General features: G+C 44.7%; 1 protein-coding gene across 1 annotated transcript; it reads right to left on the bottom strand.

The window, feature by feature from the left end:
* Positions 1–2699: 2699 nt before the first annotated feature.
* LOC120046986 (protocadherin-10-like) lies at positions 2700–13923 on the bottom strand. The gene is made up of 4 exons (XM_038992534.1): positions 11422–13923; positions 10455–10513; positions 9999–10105; positions 2700–3088 (listed from the first exon to the last, which is right to left on the bottom strand). The coding sequence occupies exons 1-4, from the start codon at positions 13921–13923 to the stop codon at positions 2700–2702; spliced, it is 3057 nt and encodes a 1018-aa protein (XP_038848462.1).
* Between the last annotated feature and the right edge of the window lie 746 nt (positions 13924–14669).

The raw sequence follows: 14669 nt of genomic DNA, 5'->3' as shown, positions 1-14669 counted from the left end.
AATGGGTCTTAACTCAAATGGGCCACGGCCAACATGGAAACAAATGGAGCTACCCCTCCCCCCACACCCCTTACCCCCAACACCCCCCTCTCCCCCTTTCCCATGACAGCTCAACAATCCCCCAGCTAGCAGCAGCTCTATGTCATCTCTGTTTGATTAGGGTAATGACTGACCGCTGTCTCTGGCTACAAGGGGCTCTGTGTCTCCAGATGACTTTATCAGATTAGGGGAAAGGCACAGTCTCTTAGTATCATGAGGATTACACCCCACCCCCTCCTCCACCCAGACTCCAATCCAAAATAAGACACAGCCTCTTAGTATCATGGGGACACCCCACCCTTCCAGACTCCCCTCCGAAATAAGACACAGACTCTTAGTATCATGAGGATACCCCCCTATCCTCCCTCTTCTTCCCCCTTCCAGACCCCCTGCCAGACATCCCCTAAATAAGGAATGTATTGTGGTGATTAGCTCTACGCCCATGTGTAGTCGCTGAGACAGAGAGGAGAAGAATAGGGGTTGAGACTGAGGGTCTATTGTAATTGACGAGAATTAAGGAGAATTTCAAGAGATTATCGAGAGGTATCGATTTTTGAGAGCCATTAATGTAATGTAAAAGAGCGTATTTCTCACGTCTCGAAAGCTACCTCCGGAGGTCACGCACAACACTCGCCCAGCAGTTGCCCCCCTCTATGCAGGGCAATGTAAACATAATTGTTTCATTGAGCCCAACATTCATATGGTAAAAATGTTAATAGCAGAGCAAGGTTTTTGAAACAGTTGAAATGTCTAAACATTGTCCTTATATTTGAGACTTGTTTTATAGATATTTTTTCCTGAAATTGCAGTAGCCTATTACATTCTAAGGAAATGGAGTCTGGAACTTGAGGCTCCCAAGTGGCGCAGCGGTCTAAGGCACTGCATCTCAGTGCTCGAGGCGTCACTACAGACCCTGGTTCGATTTGAGGCTGTATCACAACTGGCCGTGATTGGGAGTCCCATAGGGCGGTGCACAATTGGCCCAGCGTCATCTGGGTTAGGGTTTGGCTGGGGTAGGCCGTCATTGTAAATAATAATTTGTTCTTAACTGACTTGCCTAGTTAAATAAAGTGTAAATAAAATTAAAATAAATAGATTCTGAAAATGTCGCTGTATCTTTAAGAAAGGAAGTTTTCCCCTTGGTTACTCTGAGCCACCATCCAGGCAAGAAGCATGCAGCAAGAAACTGATCAACTCACCAGAGGAATTATCAAAATTTTCAGTTGCAATTTTGTGTTTACCTAATATAATGACTTCCACGATATTGATCAAATGAAGCATGGTTTGTTCTAATGTAACTTTTAATATGCTGAAACTGTACTTGTGTGTATATATATATTTATATATATGAGAGAGGTAATCATTAATGTTTGATATGTTAGCTAATGTTACTAGCGTACATAGCTAGCTAGCTGTGTTATTGTCTTGCAAGCTACATCTAGCTCATGCGTGTACCAATGAGCAAATGGTTGCATTATTCAATTAAGGGATATGGTTTGATTGCATTATACAAGAGTGTAGATAATATGTTATAGAGGAAAAGATGCTCGCATTGTCAAATAGTTTGCAAGCTTACTGGCTAGTCAGTGGCTACTGTGATACTGATAATTACGGTAGATTTGGAGCTGCAGACCAAGAATGTCACATTGCCAGCCAGAACAAAAGGTAAGGCAAGGATGTAATGTAAATTGAAACGTTTATGTACATATTATGTAACTTGAAATCTCATCACGCTGCCTCTCCTTAAATGTTTGTCAATGAGAATAGCCTCTGAGAGAAGAAGGTGACATCTTTATCTTTATAGAGTCTCTACCTCATCTGTATTCATCAGAGGTAGTGCCCCATGCTACGGCTGTGAATTACAGTGGTAGGGGAGACTCCAGCAGTTTGAGAATTCTTCTAGCAAGTTCTGATGAGCGGTGAAAGAACGTGCAACTCTTAAGGCAGTGCTGACAAAATTATAATTAAGCATTATCACCAAATTGCAGTGATGAGGATGTCTCTCTTTGTGCCCTTTGAAAAGGGAGTTTGGAAACAGAAATTCCCCATGGAAATATGCCTCCTCCTTCCTCTGCTTTCCCTGATTATCTTAAACGGTTTTGATCCTAGGAGCTAGAGTAATACCGTCAGAAGAATAGGAGCAAGAGGGTAATCTCTTAGCCTCTATTCTTTTCAGCAGATTAAAAACACTCCTTTTTTTCATTCCCTTTCAGAGCGAAGGAAGCATTGTGTATATTAACACACCCATCTCCCTATAATGGGACAAATCATCCATCATTTCAACGTCTCAGCGATGTCAAAACTCTCCTATAGATTCCAACCTCTACTCTAATTGATCACGGCACATTAAATTCAAAAGGCACATAGATGGGGCTGCTGCTGGTGGTGGAAGGAGAGAGTGAATTGATATGGAAGACTGTGACGGAGGATAAGATCATTACAGATAGAGAGAGCGATAATGAAGATGTGAGAAAGGAAGAGAGAGAGTTAGTTAACAACTGTCAAGAGGGTAAATTAGATGGGTCAGCGCACGTGAAAGAATTTCATGGCACTTCCAGCCAATGGGGGGAGAAATATAATTCGATTTTTTTTGTATTGTTCAAGTCAATCATCAGATCAGTGTTGGTTGGTTGGTTGGTTGAGAGAATAGAGTGGGTTAGCTACAGAGCTGCCGTGCAAAGCGGATACTCACTCAAATAGGCAGGTTTGTAAGGCGCTCGCGTGCTAGACAGAAGTGCCTCAAACGCTTTCCTCTCTAACTTGGCTTGGTTGGCGTGGGTGGCATGGTGGTGGCTGAGGTGGAGGTGGTTTTGGTGGTGGTGGCTGAGGGGGGTCTCTTTGCCAAAGGTGGAGAATGACTTATTGCCCGTTTGCTCTTGGCTTTCAAATACCTCAGTGTCGGGCACGGAGTCCATGCCTGGCACGTGCAGGTTGCTGCGGTAGTCTGCTGCCTGGCGCCCGTCGGAGGGCACAAAGGAGGGCATCCAACAGCGGTCGGAGTGTCCCAGTGCCTTGCACTCCTCCGTGCAGTTAGAGAAGAGATCAGTGCCTGGGGAGGGGAACGAGGGAGGAGAGATGGAGAGAGAGAAAAGACAGTTAGAGAAGATATCAGTGCCTGGGGAGGAGAACGAGGGAGGAGAGATGGAGAGAAAGAAAAGACAGTTAGAGAAGAGATCAGTGCCTGGGGAGGGGAACGAGGGAGGAGAGATGGAGAGAGAGAAAAGACAGTTAGAGAAGATATCAGTGCCTGGGGAGGGGAACGAGGGAGGAGAGATGGAGAGAGAGGAAAGACAGTTAGTGGTCATAAAGGTAATAATCAATTAATATTGAAACAAGACAAAGAGGGAAGCAGGGGAAACGTGCGCACACACACACACACACACACACGAACACAAATACACACAAAGCTGCTGCTGTGTGTGTACGTGCGCGCGTGCACATGTAGACTCAGATCTCTAATTCCTCATTGCAGGGTTCTCTTTTTCACCATACAAGATCAAAGGAAACAGCAGCATACGTGGAGAGATCAACTCTCAGCCTCGCAGAACAGCAAACACTCTACTAGAAATCCCAGCATGCACAGGGAAAGGTCACAAGGTTATCGTCTTCTTCGTTCTACCTCATCTTTCTACCGATACACTAAGGAGAGATTCAAATAAAAACAGCCCTTTGTGAAAACCAACCAAAATTGCTAAAATGCATTTGCACGACACCAAGTCAATAATCAAGTTTGCTCACAACACCACAGTTGTAGGCCTGATAAGCAACAACGGTGAGTCAGCCTATAGGGAAGAGGTAAGTGAAAGTCAGTAAAATAAAAGAGTTGATTGTTACAGAGGAGGGAACACGCCTGGGCTCCACATCAATGGTAGTAGAGAGAGTCCGTAGTTTTCATTTCCTCACTGTGGACTTGGACCAACAACATCAACACTCTTGTCAAGAGGTGCCAACAGCATCTCTACTTCCTAAGGCGGCAGAATACATGTGGGATGCCAACCCGTGTCCTCTCCAAATACTTCCACTGCACCGTCGAGAGCGTCCTGACCGGTTGCATCACGGCCTGGTACGGGAATTAGTCTGTCCACGACCGCAATGCCCTCCAGCGGGTGATGAAGACAGCCCAGTGCCATGCTCCCACCCATCCAGGATTTACTCAAAATGGTGTCTGAGGAAGGCCCACCGCATCATCAAGGACCCCCACACACCCTGTCGGGCAGATGAAATTGGAGCACGAGGTCTGATACCAACAGGCTAAGAGACAGTTTCTATCTACAAGCGATCAGACCGCGGAACACTTGAACTGGACTGACCACCTGCTCTGATTCTCCACACCTTAATACACATGCCCTCACTTACTTACGCACACAGACATACACACTTACACACACACTTACACACACACACACTTACACACACACACACACACACTTACACACTTACACACTTACACACACACACACACACACACACACACACACACACACACACACACACACACACACACACACACACACACACACACACACACACACACACACATATATATACACTCATGCTACACACACATCACAACTGCTGCTATCAGGCTCTTGTTTTTATTGCTAAATACTGCACAATTTAAACACTTGCCCCCTAATCCCCCCTTCCCCAAAACATGTGTAAATATTGGACTATAAATTATGCCTGGTGTATACATGTATTATGTAATGTGTGTGTAGTTTTTATAATTTTTGTTGCTATTGGGAAATAGAGAAACAGGCTAGAATCATTGAATCATTGCTGTGACCCTCTGTGGTAGTTTCTCTCTGTGATATCTCAGCAGGTACGACTGGTCATGCAGAGTCAGAAACGTGTTTAAAACCATTAACACCACACTACTACACTCTCAGAGCTTCCTGTGACCAAGGTATTAGATCATTTAAACCACAGGCTCAAAAGTATTGGATTACTTTGGCTGCTCATGTCCTTTCAATCTGTCCATGCAATAGCACCAAAAACAAAATCAACCCGAGTCCTTCAATGTTCTGTCAAAGAGGAAGTTCATTCTGAGTTCATTCTTCATGATAGTGCAAGTGAATCCATGAATAGCCCATCGTGGAACAAAAAAACGAATAAAATCAGTGTCTGATTCAATTCAGATAGATACTAATATTTTTGCACTAAGTAAAACCAGGGTATTGCCTAACTCAATCTTTAAAAGTCAATTTGGCGTAGTCCATGTTTTAAGTCATTTGATGTGTGTGTCTGAGTAAAACCTAAACTGCCCCCAAGAGTATCCTCAGATAATCCTGTGGTACACAGACTGATTAGGCTTCAGACTGCGGTGTGTGTGTGTGTGTGTGTGTGTGTGTGTGTGTGTGTGTGTGTGTGTGTGTGTGTGTGTGTGTGTGTGTGTGTGTGTGTGTGTGTGTGTGTGTGTGTGTGTGTGTGTGTGTGTGTGTGTTTCCACAGGTCAGCATAGGGGGAATTTGCTTTGTTACAAAGAGGATTAATTTGGCTCGCTAACAGCATGGAAAAATGCTGAGCTTCCTAACGAGTGAGTTCCTTATTAAATATTAACGAACATCCACAAATACACCATTACATTGAGTGTCAGCACATACACAACAATGAAAGAAAGTTTGTATTATTTAATTATGTATCTACTAACACAGACTCAATAGATCATACATTTACTCCTCATTTCAACAAGTGGTACCTGCACTTCTTTAGATATTCACCAAAGCAATGGGACGGTAACCTCTGACCGTGGATAATGAACATATTTCCATATCCAATAATCATAGGAGGAGGCTTGTGAATATCAATCTGTTTCAGATGTGGCATTTAGAATCTGGAGAAGTGATAAGACAGACTCACTCCGAGAAAAACATCTCTGCTAAAAAGTCAGATCAAGACATCTTGATATTTCTTGACATTTTAGGAAATGAGATATTCCCTGAGGCATATTAGGTGTCTCAACAAAAAAAAAAGAAGAGGAAAGTAAAAAATTGAATAAAATAAAAGATTTGATCTGCCCTCGGTAAATAATTGACCTGCCCTCAGTAAATAATTGACCTGACCTCAGTAAAGAATTGACCTGTCCTCAGTAAAGAATTGACCTGCCCTCAGTAAAGAATTGACCTGTCCTCAGTAAAGAATAGACCTGCCCTCAGTAAAGAATTGACCTGCCCTCAGTAAAGAATTGACCTGCCCTCAGTAAAGAATTGACCTGCCCTCAGTAAAGAATTGACCTGTCCTCAGTAAAGAATTGACCTGTCCTCAGTAAAGAATTGACCTGCCCTCAGTAAAGAATTGACCTGCCCTCAGTAAAGAATTGACCTGTCCTCAGTAAAGAATTGACCTGCCCTCAGTAAAGAATTGACCTGCCCTCACTAAAGAATTGACCTGTCCTCAGTAAAGAATTGACCTGTCCTCACTAAAGAATTGACCTGTCCTCAGTAAAGAATTGACCTGTCCTCAGTAAAGAATTGACCTGCCCTCAGTAAATAATTGACCTGTCCTCAGTAAAGAATTGACCTGCCCTCACTAAAGAATTGACCTGTCCTCAGTAAAGAATTGACCTGTCCTCAGTAAAGAATTGACCTGTCCTCAGTAAAGAATGGACCTGCCCTCAGTAAAGAATTGACCTGTCCTCAGTAAAGAATTGACCTGTCCTCAGGAAAGAATGGACCTGCCCTCAGTAAAGAATTGACCTGTCCTCAGTAAAGAATTGACCTGTCCTCAGGAAAGAATTGACCTGCCCTCAGTAAAGAATTGACCTGCCCTCACTAAAGAATTGACCTGACCTCAGTAAAGAATTGACCTGCCCTCAGTAAAGAATTGACCTGCCCTCAGTAAAGAATTGACCTGACCTCAGTAAAGAATTGACCTGTCCTCAGTAAAGAATTGACCTGCCCTCAGTAAAGAATTGACCTGCCCTCAGTAAAACTGAAAGTTTAATAAAAGGTGTGAACTGAAACCAACAATATTTATTGGCCTTAGTACTTTAATGATTTTAAGGAACAAACATGAGTCTACAGTATATCAGTCTGACTTCAGTATGTACTGAAAGCACTGTCAAGAAGTATCCCCCATATCCAAACAAAGATAAAGAGAGAGAGAGAGGGAGAGAGAGAGGGAGGGAGAGAGAGAGGGAGAGAGATATTTCCCTCAGATTACACAGATCCACAAATAATTCGAAAAAATAACCCAATTTTGATAAACACCCATATCTACTGTGTGAAATACCACAGTGTGCCATCACAGCAGCAATATTTCTGACCTGTTGCCGCAAGAAAAGGGCAACCAGTGAAGAACAAACACCATCGTAAATACAACCCATATTTATGTTTATTTATTTTCCCTTTTGTACTATTTGCACATCGTTACAACACTGTATATATACATAATATGACATTTGAAATGTATTTATTATTTTGTAACTTTTGTGAGTGTAATGTTTATGTCTATTTCACTTGCTTTGGCAATGTAAACATATGTTTTCCATGCCAATAAAGCCCTTTGAATTGGGGGGGGGGGAGGGGGGAGAGACAGAGAGAGAGAGAGAGCAATTAAAATTGTTCAATCGAGAGAGACTGTGTAAATGCACTGACCCCCTACTTTATTGCATCCTTAATTTGGTCATTGTTATGCAGAGTTCTGAAAATGAGTGAATGTTCAGCAAGAATATACAAATAGCATATATTACCACGGCGATAAAGTGAACCATGGGCCTAAGGAGGGATCTGGAAGGGGAATGGGAGGATGGGGGGGAAATAGGGAGGTGGGAAGGAGTGCTAACTCCAATGCTCCCAAACAGTAGAGTGGCAGTTTATCCATAGTAACCATGATAACAGTCTATATAAGACAGGCTATATCATCTCTGATACCATCACAGTAACTCCACTGCTTAAATCCATCTAATATCAAAAAACATTTATTCACCTAAATGATCATCATTGTTTAGTCTCTTGTCATAATCATAGTGCTATAATTAAGCAATAAAGTACAAGGGGGTGAGGTATTTGGCCAATATACCATGGCTAAGGACTGTTCTCTGGATTGGCCATATACCACAAACCCCCTTATTGCTATTATAAACTGGTTACCAACATAATTGGAACAGTAAAAAGTAATTTTGTGTCATGCCCATGGTATGCGGTCTGATATACCACGTCAATAAGCCAATCAGCATTCAGGGCTTGAACCACCCGGTTTATAGTTAAGTTCACCCTCACCTCATTAAATTAAGGAATTGTTCATGAAAATGTTGAATAAAAGATAAACTGACACAAATTAAAGATCCAATTGAGAAAAATCCTGAGGTTGTAGCATCTCTGCTTGTCACAAACTCAATTATCACTTAGCAAATAGCACAGCAGCCAGTTATGTCTAAGTATCGTGCAAGCAGAGAACACTAAGCTCCAGTATAAACGATCCTAACCAAACAAAGACTTAATGCACAGCAATTAATCTGTTTAAAGACAGTAAGTTGTCCGATCATTTCATAACAAAGCAACAGTAGCCTATTGCCATACAACGGTACTCAAAGTCAAAAGCAAAGACAACAAGTTCACTAAACACCATGCCACAGAGTCATCACTTAGCATTAGGAGTCTGGTCAAGCCCTGCATGAAGGAAAGAAGGGTTCAATTAAAAAGGAAGTATAGCTCCTGTAGTGTCTATATAGAAGTACCTTGTACTACCTATCATATAGTTCCTATGGCTCAAATTGAATATGTAGCGTGATATAAACTACCTTGCTAAATGACTTGCCTTTTGGTTGAGCATTAAAGGGGTTCCATCTGAGAAGTGACTTGTATAAATGAGTCCAAGTTAACTAGATACATCATACATTTAAAGTGGGCTAAATAAAATAGGATGCTTCCCTTTAAACGTCAGTGTATATCCACAGGCTTAAAATAGTGCCATTATTATTTCTAGACGTGGCTTATTTCGCATGCTGTGGGTTCATCCCCAAGGGCAGACCTTGTTGCTTTCCAAAAAACATGGGCATAGACACACACAGACGGGGCTGGACCAAAGCAATCGCAAGGATGAATGCAGAGATAACTACATTCAAAGCTCAGAAGCCCAATTTAAAAAAAAACGTATGTGAACCTTTAGCTGGAACAGATAAAACGACGATGTGGACGGAGGAATGCGATCGGGGCGGTGGGGGCTCGGGGCGGGAAGGCAGAGCCCAGTCAATGAATGAATCGTTTGTTTGTTTGCGCCCGCAACCAGTTTGGTCCCGTTCCCACACCGCACCGACCAATGACAAGCCAACCGGTCCTCGTTATAAATTCCGTCACGTACCCATCAAGTGGTCTCTAGCATGGATTTAGCAGCGGGCCCTCCCTCATTAACGACCCTGCATATTTACTAACAACAGGATTAAGTTCAGCAGCGCGCCATTGTCCCTCAGAACATTTCCCATGTTCAAAACAATAAAGAGATTGAGCTACAGCCAGCAGAGAGCGAGTTCACAAACACACGACGACTAGAATATAGGCCCTACCAAAAACAGTCCATTCTTACAGTAGCCTAAGCTAGAGAAGTTTGTATATCACATGCTGGTAGAAAAACACTCAAGGCTATATTTCATCAATCCTAAGCACATTTCCAATATTTGAGATGGTGAGAATGAGTAGACTATGACACGACTGGCCAGTCGCGAACTCTGAAAGTAGTCGAGATTTGGCAGAGCGCAGTGCAGTGAGTCGCTTTCCGTTCAGCACCACAATCGGAAGATACCAGCGCAGTGATACTATAGACACGCTGCAGCCACGGGCGCGGATAACATTCGTAAGGCTATAAGTGACTATAGGCCTCGAAAACCACCATGATCGATCGATCAGCACCGTGTACAGATACCACGCCATACAACACTGTCATTGCCCTATGTGGGGCTTTAAATTAGAAAATAAGAGATCCAAAGCCGCGCAACCAGCCAAGAACTAACAAACTCGACTTACCGGTAGAGTGACCTCGATTGGTGGCGTCATGGTCACTGTCGCCTTGCTCGCTGTCACCATGACCACTGTCTTTAGAGCTTACGAGATCCGCTTCTTGGAAAGCCGAACTGACAGATAAGAGTAGAAGAATAGAGAACATTCTTTAATGTATCAAACGTACATTAAAATAAAAATTATGTTAGAATAAAACATGAATCACTTTTATTTTTATCGTCTTCATCGTCATCATCATTCATTCATTATCCTGCACTTCATTATCATCAACATAGACTGAGAGTGCATACACAGCTGGGCAGCAGCAGAGACAGTGAATTAACCAGTATTAGGTATTGAGCCATTTTGGCATGGTTGTGGTTTGTAGTCTCTCCCCTCTGGCATTGAATGACCACTTTAAACAACACTCTCAATCACGTCACTCAGTCTGCTGGCAGGGCACCAGGTGCGCATGCTCGTTACCTGTTCACACGCCGAGGTCTGTCCACCAGGTAACTGAGCTCGGCTCGCTGGTGTTTGGTCTGAAAGAGAAGCAGGAGACATTTTGAGTTTGGGGCGCGGTGGCATTTTATTATCAAACAATTTTCCTGAGATTTAAAATACAAAATAATAACAAGAAATCTGGTACATGACATTAATAGTTTTCAGAGGAGTCGTTTTAAGCCTCCTAGCCGACAGCATATATATACTACCAAAGAGAAAATGAAGTGGTGCACCTATTCAGGCTGGCTGAACTATAGACGGATCTTTGTTCTTGTGCGACTCAGCACGATCGTGACTGGTGTGCGAAATGTGTGTATTCTCACAAGGGACACGGTCATTGCGCATGACAACACACACACACACGCGCACACATGCACACACATGAAGACGCACGCACACGCACACATGAAGACACACACACGCACACACAACTCCAGCCTTCAAGGCACCCATGCATTATCCTGATGTATTATTATTTTACTCCAAATCCATCTTATTTTAAAAGCACGACAAAACCACTTCTGAGCAGAGCATAAACATGCAATCATTACTATTCCAATGATAATCTCCCTCGGGACTGCCAACGGCAACATGTCAGCAACTAGTATTCATAATTTTGGGTTGAAATGTCGTTACGGAAATAAATAGCAAAATATGCAGACTTATGTGTTAGGCGAAATAACAAACGTATTTGTAAGGGACTCTACTAAAACAAAGTGTGATGCAACATATAGAAAGTTAGCATCAATGTTAGGGACACTTAAACTAAATGTCCTAATAATGCGGAATGCAGATTATATTTCATATTTTATCCACATACTAATAGCAGCAGTGCGACTTTTTTTTAGACAAGCACATGTTGCAGTTATCACACTCTATATCTAATATACGGGTAGCAAGTACATGCTGGGGGTATTGGAGTTTAAAGGTGTGAGGGGACTCTTACCTCGCTTGATAAAATGCTGCCGTTTGATATGATGTCAGGCTGCTGGTCAGTGTACCCTGTCACTATGGCCCCGCACGGGTTGTGTTCCGTGTCTGTGCTCCTAGATGGGCTACACGGCTTTAGGAACATGAGGTCGGTTTTGGCCGACTCCGGAGTCAGACATACCTGGTAGCAATAGTTCTGATTTTGGTGGTGAGAGCCGAAGCTCCCGGACTCTTCCACTGGCACCTGGGCTGTACCGGCCCCGGTGACGTTGGCGCTCTGCACCAGCATTATATCGGACTTGCTGAGCTTTTTCTTGCGGGCTCGCGCATGCCTGCTGCAGCATGTGGCGCACCCGAGGCAGCAATCACTGGTGAGGCACGTGTAGATGTTTAGCTTTTTGTCCTTCTGGCAGCGCACGGCCAGCACGATCATAGCCAGGAGGAAAATGAAGGAGACGGAGCCCAGGGCGATGATGAGGATGAGGGTGAGGTCCAGCGATGTCTCCTTGGACTTGGCGGTGCCCCTCTCCCGATGGTCCTCCACCACACTGTCCACCAGCACCACGAACACACTGGCGGTGGAGGAGAGGGGTGGCTGGCCGTGGTCCCTCACCTCTATCAACAGGTCATACATCTGGTTTGGGTCCCGCTTGGTGGAGACGCGCCGGGCAGTGCGCAATTCTCCGGTCCTCCAGTCCATGCGGAACATGCCGTTCTCGTTCCCCCGCTGGATGCTGTAGGAGAGCCGTGCGTTCTCTCCGTCGTCTGCATCCATGGCGATGATACGGGTTACCAGGTAGCCAGGCTCGGCGGAGCGGGGCAGAGGCTCTCTAGCAGTGCCATTTTTACCCAGAGGAGCAATAACGGAGGGAGGGTTGTCATTCTGGTCCACGATGATTACTTTGACCGTGGCGTTCGAGAAGAGCTCAGGGCTACCTGCATCTTTCGCCTGAACCATGAAAGTGAAGTCTTTTAACTGCTCGTAATCGAATGATCTGAGTGCGTAAAGGTAGCCCGTCTCTTCGTTGATTGACACATATGTTTTCACAGACATACCCTGAATATCGCACTCCATTATGGAGTAACTAATGAGAGCGTTCTGTCCAACGTCTGGGTCCAGAGCGGTCACAGCGTGGATATAAGCACCTGGCACATTGTTTTCAGTCACATACACATCATATATGAGCTGCGTAAACGTTGGCGCATTGTCATTTTCATCCGACACTTGCACTTTGATTGATTTACTGGTGGCAAGGGAAGGGGTCCCTGTATCCCTGGCAACTACAGTCACTGAATAAGAGTCAGCATTCTCTCTATTTAGGGGTCCATCTGTTACAATGGTGAAATAGTTCCTAAAAGAGGGTTTGAGTTTGAACGGGACGTCACCGAGGATTTCAACGTGAATCTTTCCGTTTTCCTCAGCATCTTTGTCAGTCACGCTCAGCAGGGCTATAACGGTGCCCGGGGCTGCCCTTTCACTCACCGACTCGGTCACTGTGCTGAAGGTGATATCAGGAGCATTATCATTTACGTCCATTATTTTCACCAGAACTTTACAGTGCGCGGCCACGGAATTGGGTCCGAGATCTTTCGCCTGAACGAATATTTGATATAAACTGCTCTCCTCAAAATCCACCTCACTGCGCACCTCGATGCGTCCAGTGCGCGCGTCTATGGCGAACAGGTCCTTGACGCGGCTGGAGATGTGGTTACTGAATGAATACACTATCTCCCCATTCTGCCCCTCGTCTAAGTCCGTGGCATTCAGCTGGATAACGAGGGTCCCCACCGGTGTGTTCTCCTGAAGACTCACTGAGTACACTGGCTGGTCAAACACGGGCACGTTGTCGTTAGAATCCAGCACTTTGACCACCAGCAGAGCAGTGCCTGTCCGTGGCGGCTGGCCCCCGTCCACTGCAGTCAGCACATACCTGTGGGACGCCTGCTGCTCCCTGTCCAGCGACTTCTCTAGCACCAGTTCTGCGAATTTGTTACCGTCGGTCTGCGTCTGCACATCCAAGTAGAAGTAGTTATTGGTGGTGATGTCGTATGTGCGCAGCGCATTGGAACCCACGTCCGGATCGAATGCGCTCTCTAGGGGAAACCGGGTACCGGGGACTGCACTCTCCGAGATCTCTACGGTAATGTCGGTTTCGGGGAAGCTGGGCGGATTGTCATTGATATCCACGACCTCTATCTCCACGCGGAACAGCTCGAGTGGGTTCTCCAAAAACACTTCAAGGTGTAAAAGACAGCTGGCACTCTGCTTGCAGATCTGCTCCCGGTCAATTTTCTCGTTGATGAACAGAATCCCGTTCTCCATGTTCACTTCCAGGTACGGCGTCCGCGAGCTGGGCACAACCTGGAAGCGGCGTGAGGCGATTTTGGTCATGTCCAGTCCCAGGTCCTCGGCGATATTCCCCACGAACGTGCCGTGTCCAGCCTCCTCCGGCACAGAGTAGCGTATCTGCGAGACCACTCCATCCGTGATACACAGCAAAAGGAATAGCACAATCATCGCCAAAGAACAAGTGCACTTGGAGAAAATAAATTTTATCCTTTTTTATTTATAGCGTCAATTCCCATTACCCTTAGTCCAAGGAAAGTCCCCAAAATGTAGAAGGCTTTTGGATATTTTTTTTCCTTTTAGTAGTCCCGTCAAACATGGACCTTCTTGTTTGTGATATTCAATGCAGGTTTGATTACCCCCAAATCCTGTCTTCACTGCCGAGATCAACAAGCTCTCGGCTGCTTCAGATGCGCCTCGTTATGGCAGCAGTGCACATTCCAATTATGCGGAGTGTTCCTTAATAATAATAGTGAGGAGATGACTCTAAAAGCATAGGCCCAAAATCAATAAAAAAAATATACAAAATCCGTACCATGCACGTAATCGATCATTTTTTTACAAGCTTTTTCCAACTATACCAATTCTCAAACAGTCACTGTTATCTGATTTTTTTCTCTCTCTTCTCTCCAGTGATATCTGCTCCGTTTAGCGCACACACTGCAGCGGTCTCCTCTCCCACTATTGAATGCTCTTCACTCAACTATTCGCTTTTTCCGCAGCGCACCTCCCCTACCAGCCAACGGGATCCTCGGACACCCGCTGAGCTCACTCCTGATTGGACGGTTGGGACGTCTGTCTATGCTGGATATCGCTCACTGTGATGTGACGCTTCGAGCCCAGTTGCTGGTTCGAGCTGAATAGCTGCCTGACAAGGAAGAGACATTTGGAAGAGGGGAGGAAGTTGGGGCTTTATA

Source organism: Salvelinus namaycush, chromosome 5 (assembly GCF_016432855.1).
Source record: "Salvelinus namaycush isolate Seneca chromosome 5, SaNama_1.0, whole genome shotgun sequence".
In the NCBI taxonomy this organism is placed as follows: Eukaryota; Metazoa; Chordata; class Actinopteri; order Salmoniformes; family Salmonidae; genus Salvelinus; species Salvelinus namaycush.
This window is presented reverse-complemented; position numbering and strand designations above follow the sequence as displayed.